We start from the raw sequence: 26,014 nt of genomic DNA on the forward strand, positions 1-26,014 counted from the left end.
ACACCAAAATCAGTCTGCTTCAGCTAGTAATCTGAGCATATGCAAAACTGTGTGTGCAAAATACAAAGCTTCAAAACATAAAGGTTCAAAATAGATGTTTGGAAAGGTAAATTTCTAATCCATAAATTTTCAGTGGTACTATGCAGATATAGTGCGAGGACAGAGCCTGGGCGTTCTAGGCTGTGCAAAATTAAACTGCATAAGTAGCTAGATAATGGTTGAATATCATCAACTACCTCTAGATTAAGGCCGACTGCTTCTTTTTATATATATTGAGCACTACTATTTTTATGGATAGTGGTTCTGAATAGACTTAAAATATTTAAAATGACATTGTTGATATTTAGGAAGAAAAAAAAAAAAAGCTGACCATAGGATTAAAATATTGACATAGAATTTTTAGTTGTAAGCTAGGTTCCCTCTAAGCAGAGCACGTGAGCAATCACTCATACATTCTAGGAGTGTTGATCACAGATTTTACATGGTCGCTCACAGAAATAGAAATCTAGAAAATGGTCAGTTTTTAGAACTTCTTGCTCACACAAAAAACATTTCCACACACCTGGCCAATCCTTAGAGGGGGCACTGGTTGTAAGGTTTGCCCCAGACATTAATCAGAGTGAGAAAGCCCTCAGTAGGGGAGCAGGAGCTGGGGCCAATGTTATTTGCTGGGGAGGGGGATAGCAGCAGGTTAAAGGAGCCCAAGAAGGCAGGAATGAAATATAAGAGGAAAGCAAAGGGGAGATGTTAGACACGGGGAAGGGTAGAACAAAGGAAGTAGAGGAGAGCTGCTGTGCCGGGGTGGGGGGTGTGGGGTACGGGAAGAGAAGGGAAGGGAAGGGAAGCAAAAGACAGATGTTGGACATGGGGGAGGGAAAGGAGGCAAAGGGAAGATGCTAGACTCAAGGGGGGATATAGTGAAGGGAAAGGAAACAAAAGGAAGATACTGGAAGTGGTGGTGGGATGAGGGGAAATGAAAGAAACTAATGGGGAAATGCTGGGCATGGGACAAGGGGAAGGGAATTGAAGTAAAGAGGAGATGCTAGACACTGAATAGGGGGAGAGGGAAAGGAAGCAAAGTGAAGATGTTGGACATGAGGTGGGGGACTGGGAATGGAAGCAAAAGAGAGATACCAGCTTTAGGGGGTGGGGGGCAAGGAATGGAAGCAAAAGGGAGATGCTGGACACTGGGAAGCTGGAGGGAAGGAAAGGAAGCAGAGAGAAGTTGCTGGACTGAGGGTGGGAGAATCAAAGGTGAAAGGCTTGACATCAATATTTCCTCTAAGGTGCTCAGGAGTCCTCTACCAGCATTCTTACCTTTCAAACTGGCACAGCAATATCACAATTTCATTGGAGAAGAGATGGAGAGTTAATTAAAGACTGGGAAGATAGAAAGAGATGGAAAGCTAAAGGTAAATACAATAAAATGATGGAACTTGAAGAATGGTAAGAAGGAGGTAGAAGGGAAGCTAGTAGACAAATAACTTTGAGAAACTGTCAATTCTGAAGCAGAAAGGGAAGAAGGAATAACCTATTTTGAACATGATGTCCAGACGTTTTCAACAACCAATCACCATTCAACTATTAATAATTTCAAGTTTATACTTGTAAAGCATGTTAAATTGAATAAAAATAAAATTATAAAAATAATAATTTCTATAGAATCAGTGAAGATAAGTAACGATATACAGTTATACAAATACATACACAAGTCATTCCCTAATCTATGTGGGCCTTACAACCTCATCAAGACACACATATAGGACAAATAAGATGCTTCAACTTAAAATCAAAGAGGTCATGATATAGAATAAGAATCAGAATTTAAGATTTAAAAACAATCTCAAAAGGCATTAAAAAAAATGTAATAGAACAAAGGGATTACCATACAACATTGTTTATCTACAAATCTATCAACAGAAAATGTTTATTATCCATGTAAAAAAAATATAATTAAGAACATAAGAATAGCCTTATTGGGTCAAACCAATGGTCCATCAAGCTCAATAGCCTGTTTTCATGGTGGCCAATCTAGGTCACCAGTACCTGGCCAAAACCCAAGATGTAGCATATTCCATGCTACCGATACAGGGCAAGCAGTGGCTTCCCCAGTGTCTTTCTCAATAACAGACTATGGACTTTTCCTCCAGGAACTTGTCCAAACCTTTCTTAAAACCAGCTATGCTATCTGCTCTTACCACATCCTCTGGCAATGCGTTCCAGAGCTTAACTATTCTCTGAGGGAAAAAAAAATTTCCTCTAATTGGTAAAGTACTTCCCTGTAACTTCATCAAGTGTCCCTTAGTCTTTGTAATTTTTGACTGAGTGAAAACTCAATCCACTTGTACCCGTTCTACTTTAATCATATCTCCCCTCAGCCATCTCTTTTCCAAGCTGAAGAGCACTAACCATTTTAGTCTTTCCTCATACGAGATGAGTTCCATCCCCTTTATCATCTTGGTCGCTCTTCTTTGAACATTTTCTAGTGCTACTATATCTTTCTTGAGATAAGGAGACCAGAATTGAACGCAATACTCCAGATGAGGTAGCACCATGGAACAATTCAGGGCATTATAACATTCTTAGTCTTGTTAACCATCCCTTTTTATAATAATTCCTTGCATCCTATTTGCTTTTTTGGCCACCACTACATATTGTGCGGAAGATTTCATTGTTTTGTCTATGATGACACCCAGATCCTTTTCTTGGGCACTAATCCCGAAGGTGGACCCTAGCATCCAGTAACTGTGATTTAAGTTATTCTTCACAATGTGCATCACTTTCCATTTGTCCACATTATATTTCATCTGCTATTTGGACACCCAGTCTTCCAATTTCCTAAGGTCCCCCTGCAATTTTTCACAATCCACATGCGTTTTAACAACTTTGAACAGTTTAATGTCATCTGCAAATTTAATCACCTCACTTGTCGTTCCAATTTCCAGATCATTTATAAATAAGTTAAATAGCACTGGTCCCAGTACAGACCCCTGCGGCACTCCACTGTTTACATTCTTCCATTGAGAAAAATGACCATTTAACCTTACCCTCTGGTTTCTATCCTCTAACCAATTCCTAAGCCACAACTGAATTTTGTCACCTATCGCATGACACTTTAATTTTCTCAGGAACCTCTTGTGAGGAACTTTATCAAAAGCTTTCTGAAAATCTAGATACACTATATCAACTGGCTCATCTTTATCCACTTGTTTATTCACACCTTCAAAGAAGTCAAGCAAATTTGTGAGGCAAGATCTCCCTCGGCTGAACCCATGCTGACTCCATCTCATTAGATCGTTTGTCTATGTGTTCCAGAATGTTTGTCTATGTGTTCCAGAATTTTATAATCATTTCTACCGTTTTGCCCGGCACCGAAGTGAGGCTTACCAGTCTGTAATTTCCCAGATCTCCCCTGGAGTCCTTTTTAAAAATCGGCGTAACATTGGCCACCCACCAATTTTCAGGTACTACAGACAATTTTAGCGACAGGTTACATATCACTAATAGCAGGTGAGCAATTTCATTTTTGAGTTCTTTTAATTCCCTGAGATGTATATCATCTGGTCCTGGCGATTTATCACTTTTTAACTTGTCGATTTGGTTTAGTACATCTTCCAGATTCACTGAGATTTCTTTCAGTTCCTCTGCATCATCACCCTTGAAAACCATTTCCGGTTCAGGTAGATCTCTTACATCTTCTTCCGTAAAGACCGAAGCAAAGAATTAATTCAGTCTTTCCGCTATGGCCTTATCCTCCCTGAGCATCCCTTTTGTTCCTTGATCATCCAACGGTCCCACGGATTCCCTTACAGGTTTTCTGCCAGTACTTGTGTTTCTTCCTATTTTCTTCATTCAGATCTTTTTTCCATTCTTTAAAGGATTTTTTTTTAACTCTAATAGCCTCTTTCACTTAACCTTTTAACCACGCCGGCTCTCATTTCCTTCTTCCACCTTTGCTGATACGTGGAATGCATCTGGTCTGGGCTTCCATGATGATATTTTTAAATAATATCCATGCCTGGTTTACAGTCCTAACCTTTGCAACTGATCCTTTTAACTTCTTTTTAACCATTTTCCTCATTTTATCATAGTCGCCCTTTTGAAAATTAAACACCCCTACAGTAGATTTCTTTTGTGACGTTACTCCCGGTATCAGCTCAAATTTGATCACGTTATGATCACTGTTTCCCAGCAGCCCCAACACAGTTACCTCCCATACTATGTCTTGCATTGTTCTGTTTTGCAAGGAGAGAAGAATTCTGATGAAATGTGCTTTCATTTCATTTTTTCTTTTAACTACAAATAGTATGAAGTGAAATGGAAAAGAAAACAATCGAAAGAGAAAAATATTACTTCTCACAAGAAACAAAAAATAACAGTTTGCACACCTCTATTAGAAACCCAACTAACCTAGGGCTACTGAGGGGAATGTATACTGCTGCTGCAAACCATAGGGTGGACAACTGAAGGAGGATTGAGAATCAGAAGAGATGTCAGGAAGGGGCACAATGAAGGATGAACATCTTTTATTCCAAAATGTAGGTAAGAAAATAGGAAACAAAATAGTTGGGAAATATAGTAAAGATCCCTAGGAATAAGACCAAAAATGTTAAGCGGAATTTATCTAGTAATGCTATTGTAAAGTGACAAGTAATGTTACAAAAAAGGCAACCTAAAACACTTTATTAAGGTACAGAGAGTAAATACGAAGGGTTGCTGTAAAGTACTCAGCCCAGCCAAACAACTTCCTAAATTCTGGGCATTATTTTGCCACTGTAGCTGAAAAGAGTGTTATCTTATTTTGTTAAGTACCAATGTTTTGATATTGTTTCAGTTCATTGACTGAACCATATCCACGCCATTCTCTTCTTGGTTGGGCAGAGAATTTTTCAGCACCCCCTCGTACATTCTGTATATTTACATTATGTAAAGTTAGCTTATCCCAATAAAAATGAACCTGATTTTTTTTATATAAAGTGCTATCAGTACATTGGAATCCCTTGGAATAGTTAATAGCAGCTCCCATTTCAGTATGAGACTTTGAACTCTAGCATAATTTAATACCAAAATATCTAAAGCTCTGGTTTATTTATTATTGTCATTATTGTGTTAGTCAGTACAGACTCCCAAAGCATCTCAAGTTTCCTGCTTATTAATTGCACATTATAAGGACAAAGGATGTCAGATAAATGTCCAAGTCCCAGGGCAGGGAACTGATTTCAGTGAAAAAGCAGCAAATGCTGCAGACTGAAAAGAGTGCCAGTGGTGGGGAGCTCATCTTCTGCTCTCATCCTGGGAGATCAGCTGGAAGAGAAGGTTGCCAAAATACTTCTAGAAAACTAATAACTGAAAAAAAGAAATTTGATCACGTCACTTCCCTCCTAAAATCAATTCACTGGTTACCAATTAACCACCACTGAGGGCCTGATTCTGTATAGGACACCTGGTCTCAGCAGTCACCTATGCGGCTTTTGAGAATCACACACGGGCATCCTATTCAGAATTGCGTCTGTCCTAATGGACACCTAACCCCACCTAACCACCCTGATTCTCTAACCAGCATCCATGTCAAAGGCACCGTTTAGCTGAATGGCAGCAGCAGGAAACCCCCCGAACCCCACCATAAGTCAGCTGGCAGGAGGGATGCCCACTCACCTCCTCTCGCAACTGCAGAACACCCCCATACTGTCCATGGCAGGAGGGATGCCCAATCCCTCCTACTGGCAACCCCCCCCCCCAAACATCCCCAGCAGAAGGGATATCCACTCCCTCCTGCCAGCACTTCCCAACCCCCCAAAGCCCACCTGGACACCCCCTGGTACCTTTATTAGCGAGGCCAGCTGGAGGGATGCCTATTCCCTCTGGCTGGCAGACCCACCTCTTCAGAATGGTCTTGGGAGTGTCTTGGGAGGTCCCTTGCGGTTCCTGATAGGACATAGTTTGAGAAGCTTGAGTGATTTCAATTACTCCAACATTGACTGGTTAAATGTTACATCAGGGAGTGCTAGGAAGGTAAAATTCCTAGATGTCATAAATGACTGCTTCTTAGAGCAACTGGTCCGGGAACCGACAAGAGAGGGTGCTATTTTAGATTTGGTCCTTAGTGGAATGCAAGACATATTACGGGAGTTAACTGTGTTGGGTCCGCTGGGAAACAGTGATCATAACGTGATCAAATTTGAGCTGATACAGGGCGTAACGTCGCAAAAGAAATCTACTGAAGGGGCCAATCAGGGACTTCCTTAGACTCCTGCCTAAAGAAGTTCCTGATTGGCTGAGGTGCCCCGGCCCCTCCAAAGGGAGGAGTCTGAGGCGCCTCAGCCAATCAGTGCCTTAGGCATCTCCCCATGCATCAGATGATGCGCTGGTGCGGGGCCTAAGGCGCTATTGGGTTGTGGCGGTGGCAGCAGAGTAGGAGCAGGAGGAGTTTCTTCCTGCTCCCAAAGATTTTGCCGGTGTGTAGGAGCAGGAGGAGGATCCGGGCACCCCTCCTGCTCCTGAAGATGTTGGGGAGCCTTGCCCAATGAACAGGAGAGACCGGGCACCCCTCCTGCTCCCAACAATTTTACAGGTACCGGGGTGGGTGAGCGTATAGTTGATTTGTTTAATTTCTGTGACATTGTTTCAAATGTATATTTATAAGAGTTCAAGGGAATTGTGGAATACGTATTATAGACATCAAAAGAACAATTTTCAAAACCATTTACCAAGATAAATTGGTCTGCAGAAAAAACTGCACTCCTCTGCCAAGTGAAAATTACATCTGAGATTCTATAGCACAGGTTAAAAAGAAGCAGGTCAGGGAGCAAAAAACAGTGTATATAAATATGATTGTCAAATGCACACCAGCTACTTTGTCTCTGATTGGCCACCTACTCAAAGAGCAAGTGCAAAAAAGAGCAGGCGTGTGTACAAGGGTCCGCTGAAAAGTTCTCAGCCCAACCAACAAAGTTGGGGCACTCTCCATCGAGGGCTATACACTTAGTCCAGCGATTTTCCACGTTTTTCGTTCAGTCAGAAAAATACGGAACAAAAAAACCCACGGAAAACTGCTGGACTAAGTGTATAACCCTTGATGGAGACTGCCCCAACTTTTCGGGGTGGGTTAGACATGAACATCTTGCATCATTTTGCAAAACATCCTAGACGGAGCATATACGTTTGGAACTAGACCCTTTTTTGAAGGGTCTAAGTGCCACAAAGGTACCCAAACTGACCAGATGACCATTGCATGCATCAAAGTAAGACACCCCCCACACTCCCCCCAGTGCTCACTGACCCCCTCACACCCACAAAGATCAGAACACAAATGTACATATCTATCTGCAGAACATCAGCACCTGGTATAAGAAAGCCGGTGGCAAGTCAAATGCGCACAAGACAAAAGCGTGCGGACAATTGTGCGAAGACAACTGAGCACAAGACAATTGAGCGCAATGACAATTGCGCACAAGACAACTCAACGCAAGACAATTGAGCGCAAGACAACTCAGCGCAGATGAACCAACAAAGCCTAGTAAAGCTGCACACAGGTGGCTTAAGTAGCCTGGTGGGTGGGCTAGTGAACCATAGAGAGAAATAGCAAGTCTCATAAGCCACTCTAATCAATATGTGGAAAATGTGAGCCCACCAGAACCCCTCAAAACCCTACTCTTCTGCCATATAAGTGCCACCTGCAGCCATAAGTTGTAGACAGGTGGGTATAATGGGATTTGGGGGTGTTTTAGGGGGCTCACCATAACCTATAAGGGAGTTCTGGTGCAATTTTTATGTGGCACCCTTTATGTGATGTTCACAGCAGTGCCCTCTAAGGTGCCCCACTGCTCTGTTGCCATGTCTGGGTGGCCAGTCCATTACAGGACTGGCCCTTCCCATGTCCAAATGGTCTTGTTCTGGGTGTTTGGGACTTGGACGAAATTTTGGTCGAAAATGTGGTATAGAGAATTTAAAAAAAAAAATTAATTCTAGACGCCCATTTTTTTACTGACGACTTTGTCTTTTGTTTGGTTTTTTTTCAAATTCTTTATTCATTTTTCATCTTACAATAAGTACACAATATTATATCATTTAAAACTTTTACACATCACTTGACTTTCTTTCTATTGTCATTGTAAATACATAAATTTATTCCCTCCCCACCCACCCTTCCTACAAAAATTTAAATCAAAAATATCATATAAATATTTACTGACGACTTTGGATGTCTAGCGCCATTTGTCCATATCGGACTTTTTAGATGTATGTTTTGAAAATGCCCCTCCATGTGTATTATTTTGGTTAGTGCTCATATTTTCATATACTATACTCCTGTCATTACAATATTTTACCTTTATGTGCTCATTTCTTTTAATGTACTGATTATTTATGTATGCTTTTCATTTGTTCACATATTTATTTTTTATAATGTATATGTGTATTATTTATTTATCCCAATTTTACATATGGATTTATTTCTAGTTTTATTCTTATAAGAACACAGAGGCACCATGCTTATGTTGGTTTTTGGCCTACACAGTTGTTTTCTTGGGTTACCAATTTAGGCTCTCTTTTATTAAGCTGTGGTAACATAGTAACATAGTAAATGACACCCATTAGTTACATCCATGACATATACATGATTAAATTAACTTGTCTCTTCTTTGATATTTCAGGGTCATAGACTGTGAAGTCCATCTGGTATTCTCTTAGGTTCTAAATGCTGAAGTTGCCGTCCAACCTCACTCCTGCCTATTCAACCATCCTGTTTGCAGGATATCTACCATAGAGTCTGGCCAGCAACATCCTCATGTTCCAAGTTATTGGAGTTATCATGCAAGTCTGTCCAGTATGTTTATGTTTATTTAAGAAATAATGAAAGAAGATAAAAAATAAAATAACTTTAAGAGATAGAAAAGTCTCTGAGGCAGCTTGATAGTACGTTCAGTCTGCAGAACCAGGTCAACCAGCCGCCATCAAAGAAGCAGGACCATGAACCATGCCAATGAAGACCACCATGACACTAGTCACTGGACAGGCAAGGCCAGCCGCCACCAACAGCAGACCCTTGAAGTGAAGTCCAGTTTCTCTTCGATGTGTCCAACAACGCAGCTGCAGGAGTTCAAGTTTGCTGAGGAGAGGGAAAGAGAGGGCAGGCCACAGGAGATCCTCCGATGCCAGCATCAATCCATTGCTGGTGACCACGTCGGAGCCGTGCTGAATCGCACCGATGGCTTCCCCCTTCTGCTGCTGGACAAGAGCCTGGTCAGGGAAAGCTATACCGGCCTTAGTTCTTTAATTTACATCCTTCATTTTCTAATTAGAGATCCTCTATGTTTATCCCATGCTTTATGAATTCCATCACCATTTTCCTCTCCACCACCTCCCTTGGGAGGCCATTTCAGGCAACTACCCCATCTCCATGAAAAAGAATTTCCTAACATTGCTCTTGAGTCTTCCGCCCTACAACCTCAAATTATACTCTCTAGTTTTACCATTTTCTCTTTTCTGGAATAGATTTCATTCTGTATTAATACCTTTCAAGTATTTAAACGTTTGTATCATATCTCGCCTGTCTCTCCTCTACTCCAAAGTATACAGTACATGTTTAGGTCTTCCAGTCTATTCTCATACTTCTTTTGGTTCAAACCCCTTACCATTTTCATTGCCTTCCTCTAGACTGCTTCAAGTCTTTTTATATCCTTCACCAGTTACGGCCTCACCTAGCTCTGACCCTGCTTCTTATACTTCCTGGTAACTGCTTTTCTGACTCCTCCTTCCTGTTTCACTTCCTCCTAAGGAGAAGCTCAGGTAGCTCTGGCATTGTAAGGGAGTATCCAGCAGGGGGAGTAGTACTGAGATTCCCTTACAGCCCCCTTAATCTTCCTGTGATTATAGTGGCAAGGGAAACTGGTCACTGTGACAGTGTCAGAATAATAACTTGTTATGTTTCTAAGATTGCAGAGATAACTGGTTATATTTTTGAACTCTGATATTATTTATGTTAATTTGAACTCATTGATATTATTTATGTTAATTTTCTAAAATGGATGCTCATGCTGCACACACCCAGTGCATAAACATCCATTTCTTCTGTATTTTAGAGCAGGCTGGTGAAACATGAGATGCACTGACCTGTACATTTCAGTTCCTACTTCTATGACCTATTTAAAATGGCGCTGCATATATTTGTGCTATTCTGAATTTCATTCATGTGCTATAACTGCATGTATTCACTGCAGTGCACAGAATAAATCTGAATGAGAGATAGGACAAAGATGTGAGCATATGAACTTGAATGTGACAATTTGGCTCACATTAGGAAAAGAGATCCCGTGCACACTGCAGTTGTGGTTCGAGGAATTCAAAATGATATTTAAAAGGCAAGTGATTCTGTCTCTAGAGCAGTATATCACAAACTGTGTGCCTCCTGAGATTTCAAGTGTGCCATGACACACTGCGAAGGAGGAGAGGTGCTGACTCATTGCCATAGGACATGCCTGTCGTGGCGAGAGGAACGTTCTTTGTTCAATCAGCCGACGTCAGCACCTCTCCTCTCCAGCCCTTTTCCTTGCTGGCACCCTCCCCCCATTGGTGGCACAAGGCTAGTCTGAAGGACCTTCGTGCATGCATGGATGTCGACGTGATGACCTCACACATCACAGCAACTTCTGCGCACTTCTGGGTGTCTCAAGTCACAGCCGCTAAGTTTAGTGTGCATGTGCGCATGATGTCATTGTGTCAATATTTGTGCATGCGTAGAGGCCCTTCAAACATGGCCCGAGCTTGTGGAAGGAAACTGGAGGTTTGTATGAGGGCAGTGCTGGGGGTGGAACAGGACAAAGTTGGAGGTGGAACAGGGCGGGGCCAGGTGTTCTCGTTTTTTGGGGGTTTTTTTAGAGGAAATCTGGCAATCCTAACCAGTAGCATGGCTGTTGCTAATGCTGGCTTTTGTTGGTTGACCCACCCAGGACTCAGTTCTACTTTGCCTTCTCTTCCTCTTGTCTGTTCCGGAAGTTGTTGATTCTGCAATCAGTTTCCTGGTTCAGTTCTACCATCTTCCTCCCCCTCTTCCTGATACCTCTGCCTCTATCAGCATTGGTTGCTGACAAGGGTTTCGATTCCTTCTCTTTAGCACTATTTCCCCATGCCTTGGACCCTTCAGGCCATTGATGCTGCTTCCTGCTCATTTGGCTACTGAAGTGAAAAGGTTCTGGTCTGGAGATCAGGTCTGAGTTGCCACAGAATCACTACTGGCTCTTTCTCCTGTATGTTACAAGTATTCTTTGCAGACGAGTGATCATTGCATTCAGTAGAATCCAGATTTTTCCTGCTACTTGGCCTCGCAGCCAAAAATATCGGAGGATGAATCAAAGCCACAATTTGGGAAAGCTGTTACAATAATACATATTACAATACCCTATTGTGTTAGCATGTACGATTATGCATTAATGCACATCATTTACCACAGGTCTTGTTTTATGCTATGGGACCTATTTACTAAAAATGTGTGTTAACTACATTAAAGCATGATAACATGGTTGAACACTTTAGTAAATCCAGCCCACACATGATATTATCTCTGCAGAAACTTTAAATATTTGCTGCTGTGTAAAAAGTATACTGCAATATTGTAATTGTTAAATCTGAAACTTTTTTTTTTTTTTTTTACTAATATATTCACTGTTTTAAGCTATAGGATTCATGATTATAATTCTGTGAAGGGGGTCAGAGAATTACTCTTCAGAGTATGCCAATATGAACTCACCCAATTACCTCCAGATTCTACCGTGTTTCCCCCAAAATAAGACAGTGTCATATTAATTTTGGGTCCAAAAAACGCACTATGGCTTGTTTTTGGGGACGTCTTATTTTTTTCATGTACAACAATCATCTCTCCCTTCCTCTCCTCTATCTCAATTCATCCTCTTTCCTTTCTCCCCCCCATGTGCAGCATCTTTCCTCCCCTCTCACCCATCCCTTTGTGCAGCATCTTTTATCCCTCCCTCTCCCTGTGCAGTAGAACCCCACCGACCCTCCCACCGTGAGACTGACATACCTCCGCTCTGCGGCCTCCTAAAGCAGCTGGGTGGGGGTTTCTGAATTGATGATTCCGATTTTTTCAGCACTAATGTCAAGGATGGAGTCAGGGAGTGTTGGGGACATTCGGGGGGGGGGTGGATTCGGGGGTAGATCATAACTAGGGCTTATTTTGGGGTAGGGCTTACATTAGGAGCATCTTTAAAAATCATGCTAGGGCTTATTTTCGGGATAGGTCTTATTTTCGGGGAAACAGGGTATATAGGTTGCCCCACATTGGCATGGAAATTTGGGTACGTATCATAGATCTGCATGCAAAGTAATCCGTTAATTAGTCATTAGAAATTCATAATTGATGTTAACAGGCACTTAATTAACAATAAACTAAAACTGAACACAGAAAAACAAAATTTTTCCTGGCATCTCCCAATGAAAAGATAAAAGACAACACAATTCACGTGAATGGCCGTGATTACGAAATTGACCAAACTGTAAAAATACTAGGAGTCACCCTTGACAAACACCTAACCCTGGAAAAGCATACAGATTTAATGTTCAAAAAAAGTATATCAGTTCTATGGAAGCTCCGCACCATTAAAAAATACTTCGATGATTCATCCTTTCGATTACTTGTACAATCATCCATCTTGAGTACGCTGGATTACTGCAACATTATATATCTGGAAGCTTATAAGAAGACACTTAACAAGCTGAGATTAATTCAGAACACTGCGGTCCGGCTCATCTTTGGTTTAAAAAAATGGGAACATGTCACCCCATACTTCCAGATACTCCACTGGTTGCCGGTGGAATCCAGAATACTCTTCAAGTTTGCCTGCATCAGCTACAAAGCTATCTTTGGGATGCTACCAACTTACCTCGCCTCTCAATTCATCCTCAACAGCTCTAATAAGAGCTCTCGCAGAATAAATATCTTTAATTACCCATCCCTGAAATCATGTCTTTACAAGAAGTTCCTAGACAGAATGTTATCATTCCAGGCAGCCAAACTGAACACATGGCTCGTAAAACCCATTCTCGAGGCCACTTCTTACGCCGACTTCAGAAAATCACTGAAGACCCGTCTCTTTAACAAATTCTAATTCCCAATTCTTGCCCAATCCCCCTCAGCTATCTTCATCCCAATCCCCAATTCTCTTGATTTTAGATTAACTCATCCTTCTTCCCATTTGTAAAGGTATTCCACCCAAATTGTTTTCCCCTGCACCCCAATCTCTGACTAGATACTTCCTTTTGATTCAAACCATCTTGGTTCTCTTCCATTTGCAATTTGTATCCCAGAAAGTACTTTTTTTGTTCCCCTTACATCTCATACACTCATTGTATGTATCTCATTGTAAACATCTCTTACTTCTTGTTGTAAACATCTCTTACTCTCATTGTATGCAACTTGTTGTAAACCGCTTTGAACTTATGGTAAAGCGGTATATCTATATATATAAAATCGGAGGTATGTATGTGTGTATGTATGTGTGTGTGTATGTGCCGCGATCACACAAAAACGGCTTGACCGATTTGAACGAAACTTGGTATGCAGATCCCTCACTACCTGGGGTGATATGTTCTGGGGGACTCGCGTCCCACCTGCACACGTGGGCGGAGCTACAAACAGAAAATCAGATTTCACCCATTCATGTCAATGGAAAAAATGTAAAAAGCTGCCATTCTCACAGTAATTCAAAAACGGCTTGACCGATTTGAACGAAACTTGGTATGCAGATCCCTCACTACCTGGGGTGATATGTTCTGGGGGTCTCGCGGCCCACCTGCACACGTGGGCGGAGCTACAAACAGAAAATCAGATTTCACCCATTCATGTCAATGGAAAAAAATGTAAAAAGCTGTCATTCTCACAGTAATTCAAAAACGGCTTGACCGATTTGAACGAAACTTGGTATGCAGATCCCTCACTACCTGGGGTGATATGTTCTGGGGGTCTCGCAGCCCACCTGCACACGTGGGCGGAGCTACAAACAGAAAATCAGATTTCACCCATTCATGTCAATGGAAAAAATGTAAAAAGCTGCCATTCTCACAGTAATTCAAAAATGGCTTGACCGATTTGAACGAAACTTGGTATGCAGATCCCTCACTACCTGGGGTGATATGTTCTGGGGGTCTCGCGGCCCACAACTCTATGTTGCTTGCTCAAGGGTGGGTTCACCCAAGAATTTATATGTTCTTGCTCCAGGAGGTGAAACTAAAAATGTTGTTTATAATCACGTTTTGCGTTAGTTGTATTGTATTCATTTTGTCAAATATTTCACATTATAATTTGAATATTGTACTTTTTATTAAGCTGTAAAAAATAATTTCATTCACCACTATAAAGTATCTTTATTTGAATCCATTTACAGTGTTATTGTTATAATTAAATACCCGTGCAACGCCGGGGCATCAGCTAGTAAGAAATAAAATAATAATAATTATTATTATTTAACAATAATTGTAAATTCTGCATGGATCTGCTTTGTGCCCAATTCTGTAACATCTTGCTTAAAAGTCATAGTGTGCAACTCAAAAGGGGGCATGGCCATGTGGGTCAGAGGCATTCCCAGGGGTTAGGCGTGATGCTATAGAATAATGTCATTTTCATGCCTAACTTCCATTAATTGGGTACTAGTATTTACACTGGGTTTTGGCAGACACAAGTGCCACGCACAAAGTTAGATACAAGATCCACACTAATAGGGTTACCATATTTTCTTCTGCAAAACCCTGGGCACGTGACCCCGCCCTGTTCTGCCTCCAGCCCCACCTTGTTCTGCCCCAGACCCACTGATTTCCGCCTCCAGTCCTGCCCCAATTCACCCCCAGCTCCGCCTCCACATAGCCTCCTCTCTTCACCAACGAGCTCCAGCTGCATCTGGAGGACCTGGAGCATGCGCAGATGTGTGTGTCGTCATCCGCGCAAGCTCAAAGGCCCTCTAGATGTGTCTGGAGCTCATTGGGGCTTTCCAAAACCCGGACAAACTGCCAGGTTTTGGAAAGTCCATTCAGGAACCTGGGCAGTATTCTAAAAAGAGGACATGTGTGGGGTTTCCCAGACGTCTTCTCACCCTACAAACTAAGCTAAGCTAGTATTCTGCAAAAGGCACTCTGTGCAGAGCACCCTTCGCATAATCCTAGTTTAGTGCAAATCTTCCAGGTGCCTAACTTTGGATGCCACTTACTTAGGGCTTGATTCTAAATATGGCATCTAAAAGAAATCTGCGCTGACTGGTGTGATGCTAAGCGCGATTCTGTAAAAGTTATGCGGACCTTATAGAATCATGTTTAGAGCCAGTGTATGTCATAACTTTTAGGCATGCCCATTTAGGCCAGCTAAAACCAGATCTAAATACCTACACCTAAGTTATGCATCAACCAATGATTACGATCTGCCCTTGGCCATGTCCCCTTCTAGACTTGGCACTGGACATGGCACATAACATTTTGTGCAATGAACCTACCAAGTTGTGTGCACCAATTAACTAGTGTTAATTGGCAATTATAAGTGCTGATTAAGTTGATTAATCAATTAAGTTGTGTGCACACTGGGCTGAGATTCAACAAAACTGAGCTCCTAAACTCAGGCTCCTAAGTTAGATGTCTAACTGCCCCTCCCACTTTTATGAAGCCGTGTTAGTACAGTGGTGCCTCGCATAACGGACGCCTCGCACAGCGAACGCTGCGCATAACGAACTTTTTGTCTTGCTCCCTATAACGAACTTCGTTTCACACAACGAAGTCGCCCGAGGGGCCCGGGGGGGGGGGGGGCGGAACTACTCTCGCCGCTTCCTAATGTGAGCCGGGAACAGCAGCACCCTCACCTTATCTCGGATGCCGAGTTTTCCGGCTTTCTTTTTCGGCCAGCCACACGCTTTCAGGGAGCAGCACATGCGCGCATGCTCTGTTGTTCAATCTTCTCCTCTGACGCAACCGGAAACCGGAAGTTGCAGGAGAGGAGAACATTGATCAACTCCAGCAGCTGCACGTGCACAGCTTTTTGAGATCGTGCCGGGAGCCAGACCCGCTGATGCACAGCAGCAGTGAATATTGTGCAGACAAACTAACCTGCTGGTACAGCCGAAGAGGGAGGAAGGAATTTCTTGGGGGAAAGATGAGGAGTTCTGGCCAGCAGGGGAGGGAAAGCTGGACAGTATGGGGGAGGAGCAGTAGGGAAGGCAAGAGATCACTGCCCTCTCCAGCCAAAATTTTCCTTTTCAGAGGGACCCCGACATGGCAGCCATTCTCACAAACTGCCTGCGGCTGCCCCGAAGTTTTCCCTCTGCTGCAACTTCCCGTTTCTGATAGGGCAGATCGCCGCAAAGGGAAAGCTTCGGGGCAGCTACCGGCAGTTTATGAGAACAGCTGCCATGTCGGGGTCCCTCTGAAAAGGAAAATTTAGGTGTTTAATAAAGAAGTTTGGATCGCAGGGCCCCTTAGATCTATGCTCCCCCCTCTTACGCCAGCCCTGGGACCCTTCTGACAGTTTCGGGCCCTAGGCAAGTGCAGAGCTGCACTCAAGTGGCTAAAGAGCCACATGCGGCTCGCGAGCCGCGGTTTGCCGACCACTGACCTAGGACAACTGGAGGGTCAGGTGATTTGCCTAGAGTCACATGGAGCTGCAGTGGGAACTGACCCAGTTCCCGAAGTTCTTAGCCTCCTGCAGATCGTGCGGCTGGGTGAGGGAGAAGGCTGGCAGGCTCTGCATGTGAGGTGAGGTGGAGGGAGGGAAATGTAGGGCTGCAGAACGAATTATTTTGTTTTACAGGTATTCTTATGGGACAACAGGGCTGCAGAACGAATTATTTTGTTTTACATGTATTCTTATGGGAAAACGCGTTTCACACAACGAACGTTTCACATAACAAACTTGCTCCTGGAACGGATTAAGTTCGTTGTGTGAGGCACCACTATTTTTTATTGCCGGCTGCAGTAGTACAAGTTTCGATGCTCATAGGAATTCTATGAGCATCGGAGCTTTTGCAGCCACGGCTGGTGATAAAAAATGCTAACGTGGCTTCATAAAAGCGATATAAATTTGTTCCCTGTTCTCAGCTAAACATAGAAGCCTAGGAGCTTAAAAGTTATGCTGTTTCATTTAAGCCTGTGCTTCATTTTCCTATATTTAAGGGCCTAATTTAAGTGCCTAGCAGTGGCGTAGTAAGAGGGGTGTGGGGGGGGGTGCAGACCACCCTGGGTGTTGAGTTGGTAGGGGTGCTGGCTCCTCTCCGCTGTGCTCGTACCAACCCTCTCTCCACCCTGTACCTCTGTATTATCTTCGCTAGTGTGAGCAACCTCTGCCTGTTGTTCACGTCAGCCTGGTTCCCCTCTGAATCACTTCCGGGTCACGGGGCCAGGAAGTGACATCAGAGGGAAGTCCAACGCTGGCACGAGGAGCATGCTGCCAAAGCCACTTGTGCTGGCGAAGATTTTGAGGTACATGGGAGTGGGGAGGGAGACCACAAGTGTGGAATGGGGGGCGGGAAGGAGCAAGGGAGGGCACGGAAGGAGTGGGGGCTTGGGGGGGGGGTTGCCACTGCCCTGGGCACCTCCTACCCTTACTATGCCACTGGTGCCTATTGCTGATAATTAGGGTTAAACTCTTAACAGTTTTCCTTATCCTGGTACCATCCTGAATTTAGGAACTTAGTGAAATATTTCCCATAAATTTACTAACTCAGCCCTGGTAAATTTACAGAGGTTCATTTAGGAAACTACCTCTTAAAGTTATGATATAAACCCTTTGAAACCTGACTCCATTATTTACCTGATGCAAGAGTGTTCGTGTTTGATAGTATGAAATGACAGGTTCTCTTGCTTGGTAGTAGGCTTCAATTCTCTTCTTGATGGTTTCTATGGCATTGTCCATGTGCGGGCTGGTCTTATTCCTCTTCAGAAGACGCTTAGTCATGGTCTGCATAGAACAATCCATGAAGAGGACAAGACTGGGCTCCCTCATCTATAGTGGGCAAGAAAAATACAGATGAAGGGATATGAGCTAACGTAATTCTGAGTCTTCAACGGCAGAAAAATTTCTGGACAAATTCAGAACACTTTTTGACTTCACTTCGTTTGCATAGTCATGCATTCCATTACGAATGGCATTTCAGGAAAGACATCGAAAGCAGAATTAAAATGTGCAGACTGGGACATTTCAAGTTCGGCCAGTATTTTAGAACAGGATCTGCCAATGTAGAGCACCAGTTATGCGCAGCCGGAGAATCCATTTCACAAGCATCCATATTGACAACAGGCACAACATGGCAACATGAACATATATGTGTTAGTATTACAAAACAAAATAACTACTAACTAATGAACACCAATGGTGAAATGATGAAGATGCTACTTCGAACGAGGAAAAAGACCTCAAGATTATTGTTGCTTTGCCTTAGTGTCACCATAACACATCAGGGCATAAAATCTTATCATGGATCAAAAAAAAAAACCTCTCGCATGTCCCAATGCACTCCTCCCCTCCCCTTCCTTTCTCCCTTTGTCCCAGATCATGTCCCCTCTCTCTCTTACTTGCTTGAACCAGGTCACAATCACCTCCTTCAGGGCCGTCAAGCTAGGCTACTCCTTCTTCCTTCAGCGTCACTTGTTGCAGGGACATGCGGGCGGTGGCTTTTATATGCGGCACATGGCTGACCCACAAGACTTCCCTGTGATGTCAACTCTGACGTTGGACAGAAGGCTTCTGGATCAGCCATGTGCAGCATGAAATAGTCGCTGACGTGTCCCTGCAACAAGTGCCACTGAAGGCAGGAAAGAACAGCCCACCTGGATGGAGGTAACTGGGATCCCCCACTGACCCGGGTCGGCTTCGGCAAAGGGGGGCAGGCAGGAAGGAGGGCATGGGATCCTTGGCGGCAGTGGCCTTTAAGGAGGAAGGGGTGGGAGATCCATGCAGTGCTGCGTACCCCTAACAAGCGGCTTGCATACCCCTAAGGGTATGCATACCACGTGTTGAGAAACACTGTCCTAATCCTTCCAGTGGAGTGCTGCATAAAAGGAACATTTTACTAAACATAAGAGTTGTCATACTGGGACACAACAGACTAAAGGTCCTTGAAGCCCAATATCTTGTTTCCAGGCTGGCAAGATCATAAAGAATAAAACAGATGTTATGCTGCTTATCCTAGGAATAAACAGTGGATTTCCCAAGTCCATCTTAATAATGACTTATGGACTTTTCCTTTAGGAAATGATCCAAACCTTTTAAAAACCCTGCTAAGCTAACTGCTTTCACCACATTTTCTAGCATTGAATTCCAGAGTTTAATTACAAGTTGAGTGAATACATTTCTCTGGTTTGTTTTAAATCTACTTAGTAGCTTCATTGCATGCCCTCTAGTCCTAGTACTTTTGGAAAGAGTAAATAAGTGATTCACATCTTCCTGTTCCATACCACTTAGTATTTTATAGACCTCTATCATATCTCCCCCTGAGTTGTCTCTTCTCCAAGCTGAAGAGCCCTAGCTGCTTTAGCTTTTCCTCACATGGAAGTCACCCCATCTCCTTTATCCTTTATCTTTTCCTGCTCTGTACCTTTTCTAATTCCACTATATCTTTTTTGAGATTTGGTGATCAGAATTGCATCCTGGATTTACATTCCAGGAAGAAAGTGTAAATCTTGACAAAGTTTTTGGACATAGAAGTGCATCCCCCTTTTGAAATGGGGAATACATTTTTTTTGGGCTCACTCTAGTCCAGGGGTGGGCAACAAGGGCCAGAATCCAGTTAGGTTTTCAGCATTTCCCCAATGAATATACATGAGATCTATTTGCATGCACTGCTTCCCATTGTATGCAAATGGATCTCATGCATATTAATTGGGGAAATCCTAACAACTCGACTGGATTCCGACCCTCGTTGCCAACCCCTGTTCTAGTCCCATCCAAATGGTGCCCAAATGGTGCCCTCTTGCTATATGCCTGTAAACTCAGGATTTATGTAACATACAGTGGCGTAGTAAGGGTGAGTGGCGCTTCTCCTCGCCCTCTTCTCCGCTTCCCCTGCCGTACGCACGTGCGCCCCCTTCCCCGTTGGCCCGTACCTTTTAAATTTCTCTGGCATGAGCACTATGCTACCCACATCGGTGTCAGCTCCCCTTTGATGTCAATTTCTAGGCACGGGTCGCGGAAAGAGAGCGTCAAAAAGGTACAGGGGAAGGCAAGGGGTGTGCGTGGCTAGGAGAGGAACGGAGAGTGAGCAAGTAGGCGGGTAAGCAAGCGGGGGAAGGGGTAGAGGGGAGCAGGGCTGCCGCTATGCCCTTAGGAAGACCGTGCCCGGGGCAGACCGCATCCCCCTTACTACGCTAGTGGTAACATACACATCTAAATGTCAGTTAATTCGTCTGAAAAATGTGCTTAGGGCTTCTAAAATAACCACCTAATTTTATTTAACTTTGATATTCGGAATCATAGCAGTCATCTCTGTGGGTGCTTGAGCACGCCCAATATTGAACAAATTCCTTGGCCATGTCCAGGGAGGGGTAATTTTGATTTCTGTAGCCTTATATCTTACAAAATTCAACAAGAAGTGATAATCTCCAGAGGCATGGAGGGGCATTAATCAAAGAAACGTCTAAGTCCCCTTTTGGCCTAAGTCCCTAGGCACAGAAAGTAGGCAGCAGGGAAATGTCCATTCTCCAAAAAAGTCCAAAATGAGGTGTTTTTTTTAGAATGGCCTACCTCTACATTCAGCAATATAATCGTCCAGACTGCCACTACATCTATCCGTACAACACATTCCCAATCAAAAAATCGCTCAAGTCCCAAACGCCCAAAACAAGACCTTTTAGGCGAAGGTGGGGCTAGTCCTTTACCTAAAAGCAGGATTCTCTAACTGGCATCTGTCAAAAACAACGCTGGTTACAGAATCCTGGAATCGTCCGTCCCCCCCCCCCCCCCCCTACAACGATCACAGCAGGAGAGATGCCAAATCTCTCCTGCCGTGATCCCCTGTGACCCCCCAATCTTCCCCACAGGAGAGATGCCCAATCTCTCCTGCCAGACACAACCCCCCACTGCAATCATTGGCAGAAGGGTGCCCAATCCCTCCTGCTGGAGAACCTCCCTGAACCCCCTTCCCCCCGACTGTGCATCCACCCCCTGGGCCCCTTCTCCATACCGCACCAGACCCCCCTAACCTCCTATCCCCCCGAACCCTCCCCTCTAACCTTAATAGATGGCCGGCTGGACGGGTCCTCCCTTTGTCCATCTGGCAGGCCTGCCTTCCTCTGAATGGTGGGCCTGCCCCGTCCCAGTGCATTGTGGGATGCACCGGGGAAGGGCCTAGGGCCCCACTCTTAGGAGAAGCCTTAGGCACCTGGGCCAATCGGAATTGGGCCAGTTGCCAACCGAATCTTAGATTTGGGGGGGGGGGGGTGCACAGTTAAAATGTATAAGTTCCATCTGGTAATCTGTCAAACCTTTTTGGTTATGGCTGCCGGACGACTAAGTCTAGGTCGGCCCACATCCTCCCAAAACACCCCTTTTCGCTCTAGGCGTACAGAAACAGGGTAAAGGCCTAAGCTGGTTTTAGATATGTCTAAAACCAGTTTTGATTATCAGTACTTGGACAATCTGTCTTCTTGATCGTCCAAGTACCTACGTAGGCTGCTTTTTGGACTTTTTTTCTTTTTTAATTATGAGCCCCTTAGTCACCAAGGGGGGTCTTTTACTAAATCCATGGCAAAAGTGGCCTTAGTGTCTTTCCTGCATGTTAAGGCCACTTGTGTCACATCCGGAAAATGGTTGTCTTTTCCAATTTCTGAATTAATAGCCACAGGCTAGTTTCACTGTTGGCAAATGATCATTAAAAGAATCCCTACTGACACCTGTTGAATCAGTGGTAAGGGCCCATGCACTAATCCAATTAGCATGTGGCAATGCCTCATGCGCTAACTGATTAGCACTGTCACGTCCACTCTTCACCCCCAAATATGCCTCCTTAGAGAAAATTAAGAATTTTTTTTTAGTGTGCAGTATATGCTATTACTACTGCTATTAATCATTTCTATAGCGCTACCAGATGTACGCAGCACTGTATAGAGTCACAAAGAAAAAAACAGTCCCTGCTTGAAAGAGCTTACAATCTAAACAGCCAAGACAGACAAACAGGATGTCATGGATACAGTTAAAAGGAACAGTTAATCAGCTGGCTGGATTGGTGGGCAGAGGGGAGTATAGGACAATTAAGCCATTGTGACATCACTGATGAGGTTGGCTCTTAGGCATTGGTGGAATGAGGCATTATAACATCACAATCTCAGCTTTGCTCGCCAAAGACTGAAACTCTTCACACTATTACTACTATTACTATGAATTATTTCTATAGCTCTACCAGACATGCACAGTGCTGTACAGAGTCACAAAGAAGACAGTCCCTGTCTCTGGAAGTCCTCTCCCAGCACTTATGCGTGTCTAAAAACCCTAGGGTCCTATCTTTAGGTTACCAACAGTGGCAAGTAGGAGCATAAACAAGTCAGAAAATCACTCAGATTAAGGGTTATAGATTTCATATACTACCTTTCTATGGGTGCAACCATCTCTATCCTAGTGGGTTCACAATCCAAGTTTTGCAAGTAGAAGAATATTTAATCCTTAAGTTACTGAGGAAGGATTCGGCATCCTCTTGAACATCCCAAGTGTATAAGGATAAATAACATAAAGCAGATGGCAGAGCCATATGCGCTTTCTTACAGACCTTCATTTTTTAGAATTCAAAATGATCTTCAAAACTCATTAAGGATGATGAGCAAAAATAAATGCACTAAGAAAAGGAACGTCTCCATGACATGTCAGCTGGAGGCAGCCTTTTTTTTCCAAGTGATTCTATGCCAATAGGAAGCTGCTGTTTTTCTTCCCATTTGCACAGACTGTACTGACTTGGCTTATTTTTAGCCAAAATGTATCACGGCTTTCATTGCAGGGTCATTTCAGCGAAGCCTCTCTCATTATACCTATCCTATCTGCGGAGAAACGCAAATGTTAGCTCCCCACTTTGGAAAGAAAAATAAGGCCAACTTTAGGAGCCAACATTTCATTTGGATTTGCAAAGTCGCAGCGTGGATTTATAAACCGGCACGGACTGGAAAGAGAAGCAGTAAGGGCGCACAGCTTTGCGTTTGTTTAAAGGTGGGCTTAGCTGATTTCTAGGAAATTATTCTTCTCCCTAGGGATCACATTGTAGGTCAGGCTGAATCAGAGACTCTGATTCTGGCAACAATAAGTTATTATATGCATTCGAGACCAACTTCAACAAATATTTGAAGTAAATGAATTAATTTACAATAGCTGTATCTGCAAGATCAGGAGGGGAAGTATCCTTAATGGGTCACTGGGTAGTTTTCTTATCTCTTATCCCTGTGTTTTTCTTTATACCGTATTGACTGTGTTCACGGCATTCTGCAAGGCTAATACATGGACACCAGATGCAATGAAAGCAATTATTCAGGTGCAATTAACAAAGGGGTTCCTTTCCAAAGCAATTGGCACTTTAAATACAAAAATCAGAGGCATACAGGAGAAAATGAAGGAGCAGCATGCTGTTTTATTTCAGTGCTAAATACTGTCATTCCAGTTCATGAGGGTAGAAATGGAAGCGGATGAACTGGCTAACAAGCCTTTTCACTAATTTGAAGTGCGGCACCATTGCTGGGGTTTTCTGATTCATGCGAGAGAGATCAAAATCTGTGCTTTACGCTTTAATAGCCTCTCCCAGGAAACATTACCAATGAGATATCAACTCCTGAATTAGTGTTCAGCTGTAGGTGCTTCAGGTTGCACCACAAGCAGGATCTCTGTAGGATGGTAACTAGTTATACACTTAGCAAAGTGCTGGTCTCAAACAAATTCAATACAGGTCTTGATTTAGGGAGATCAGAGCAATCAATAACCAGGACTCTGTGGTAGACATTAACCCTGTAGTGATAAATCAATGTTGTCCTTCCTCTTATCAGGAACTGTGTAATGCTCTGCACAAGACACTTTTAGGGCTGGTGTTTATCGTCATTATAAAAAAAAGTCCCATGTGGATTATGTGCAATCAAAAATGACAGTAATTCTTTACTTGATTTAAGCAAGAAGTAAAAAACTTGACATAAATGCTTATGACAAAGTTTTCAAGTGGTACAAAAGGACAGTCAGTTATTGCATCTTCTAGAGAGGCCATGTGGGCTTTTTACTGCCTTCATTTTTCTCTGTTTTTCCTAGGTTTTAGGGGGGAAAAAAAGATACAGTACTTTGGTGTAATTTTGAAGGGAACAGCTATGCAATCCAAATAATTCACCATAGGGAGAATGAAAATAATATATGTTACCAATGTTTAACAATGAGGATTCTCAATTACTATCCGGACAAGAACATTTAAGCAGGTCGCAAAGTCTTATCAGCTTACCTTGTATGCAAATGTTTCTCCTTGCTTCACCTCCCGTGGAAAGCCATCGATTACAAATCCCTTTGTGGTACCCAGGCTGGTGGTCATAGCTTCTTTCAACAGTTCTAAAACAAGATCCTGTAGCAGATAAAAGAAATGTGATGATTTGGAATGCGTAATTTTTGACCTTGCATGTGATGACCCTTTACATAGTGGAGCCTATTTATTAAAGAACATTTAAGATGTGCTCTAACATTTGTTTTTTTAAACATGCCTTAGATCTTGTCCCATGAATACAGGATCTACAAAATGGCAATAAGTCTTTTGCGAGTTGCTTATTTGCGGTTAAAATGTGTTACTGACAAAAAATGGCCAAGAGACCTATTTCCTTCTAGATAAAACCAGTAATAAGCACAACCCCTCCCTCTCCATTTCTCAGCAAAACACTCCTCCTCCTGGAAGATCTTACCTTTGGTGCAAAGCCTACAGCTCCTAAATCTAGAACATCTATTAAAGTTCCACACTTTGACCTCGTATGGCTTTCTCCCCATTATCTGAAAAAGCATCCTCAGGGTTCTCAGGTTAGAAGCATTGGCCAGTCATTGCTGCCTTGCTGGAACTGAAATTCAAAATGGTACTGGCTGGCTACAACTCCCCTTACTGGGTCAGACCAATGGTCCATCAAGCCCAGTAGCCCGTTCTCACGGTGGCCAGTCCAGGTCACTAGTTCCTGGCCAAAACCCAAGGAGTAGCAATATTCCATGCTGCTGATCCAGGGCAAGCAGTGGCTTTCCCCAAGTCTTTCTCATTTGAGGGACAAAGGAGAGCTTTGGGCCAACTAGTGCTATTTTGAATTTGGGAATTGGCAGAGTGGGAGCTACTGGACATGGCTTCTGCCTAAGGGACTTCTTTGTTGGGGAAAGGGGCATCCAGTGTGGAAGTGGACCCTGGACGAGTACAAATCCAGCAGGGTGGCAGGGTTTAGAGACAGGGGTTACTGGGAGACATCTGTTGAGGAGTTGGAATGATTTCTAGGTGAGGGGAGAAATGCTCAAGTAGGATTCTTACTTTGCTGATGTGGGGGAGATAGTAGGGGATTTTAAGAGTTTTCTTGGGGCTACTTTCCCCAAGTTTTATTGCTTTTGATGGATATAGGGGCTCGAGAACATTAATAAGCTAAAATTAGCTACACCTCTGAGAAATAGTTTACTTTCTAAGCCCTAATGTGGGGATGGCGATCCATGTTATTTTAATAATGCATCATTTTGCATGCATTCATATGCAATGTAGCTCATTACTGCCTGTGTCCTAATTCTTTTAAGCATTGCTGGAAACTCTCTTGTGAGTGTTACATGCGTTAGTAAATTGGTCCCTTATGATTTGTAGCCCCATTCCATAGCATTTCTTTTCAACAGAAGAGAGAGAGAGAGAGAGAGCTAATAGTTTCCTTGGGAACAAAAACCCCCCAGAGCTTCCTCAAGGTTGATTTTAGTTTGTAGAAAAGACACTGCTAGTGCGAACGAGACCTCCTTCATCTTTTGAGAATATGCAGCTGAATTCACCAAGAATGTGAGACCCCTTTCTAACCTACTCCCCCTAATACACTT

The 26,014-nt window shown here is 43.2% G+C and overlaps 1 protein-coding gene across 2 annotated transcripts in view; it reads right to left on the reverse strand.

The window, feature by feature from the left end:
• AK5 (adenylate kinase 5) overlaps positions 1–26,014 on the reverse strand; it is a 313,765-nt gene that overhangs the window by 14,838 nt on the left and 272,913 nt on the right. For both annotated transcript variants that reach the window (XM_033917084.1, XM_033917085.1), the window contains 2 exons: positions 24,429–24,545; positions 17,792–17,983 (listed from right to left, as the gene is read on the reverse strand). In XM_033917084.1, coding sequence (XP_033772975.1) covers positions 17,792–17,983; positions 24,429–24,545 — 309 coding nt within the window. The remainder of the gene's footprint in view (positions 1–17,791; positions 17,984–24,428; positions 24,546–26,014) is intronic.

This window comes from Geotrypetes seraphini, chromosome 12, assembly GCF_902459505.1.
Source record: "Geotrypetes seraphini chromosome 12, aGeoSer1.1, whole genome shotgun sequence".
NCBI classification, from domain to species: Eukaryota; Metazoa; Chordata; class Amphibia; order Gymnophiona; family Dermophiidae; genus Geotrypetes; species Geotrypetes seraphini.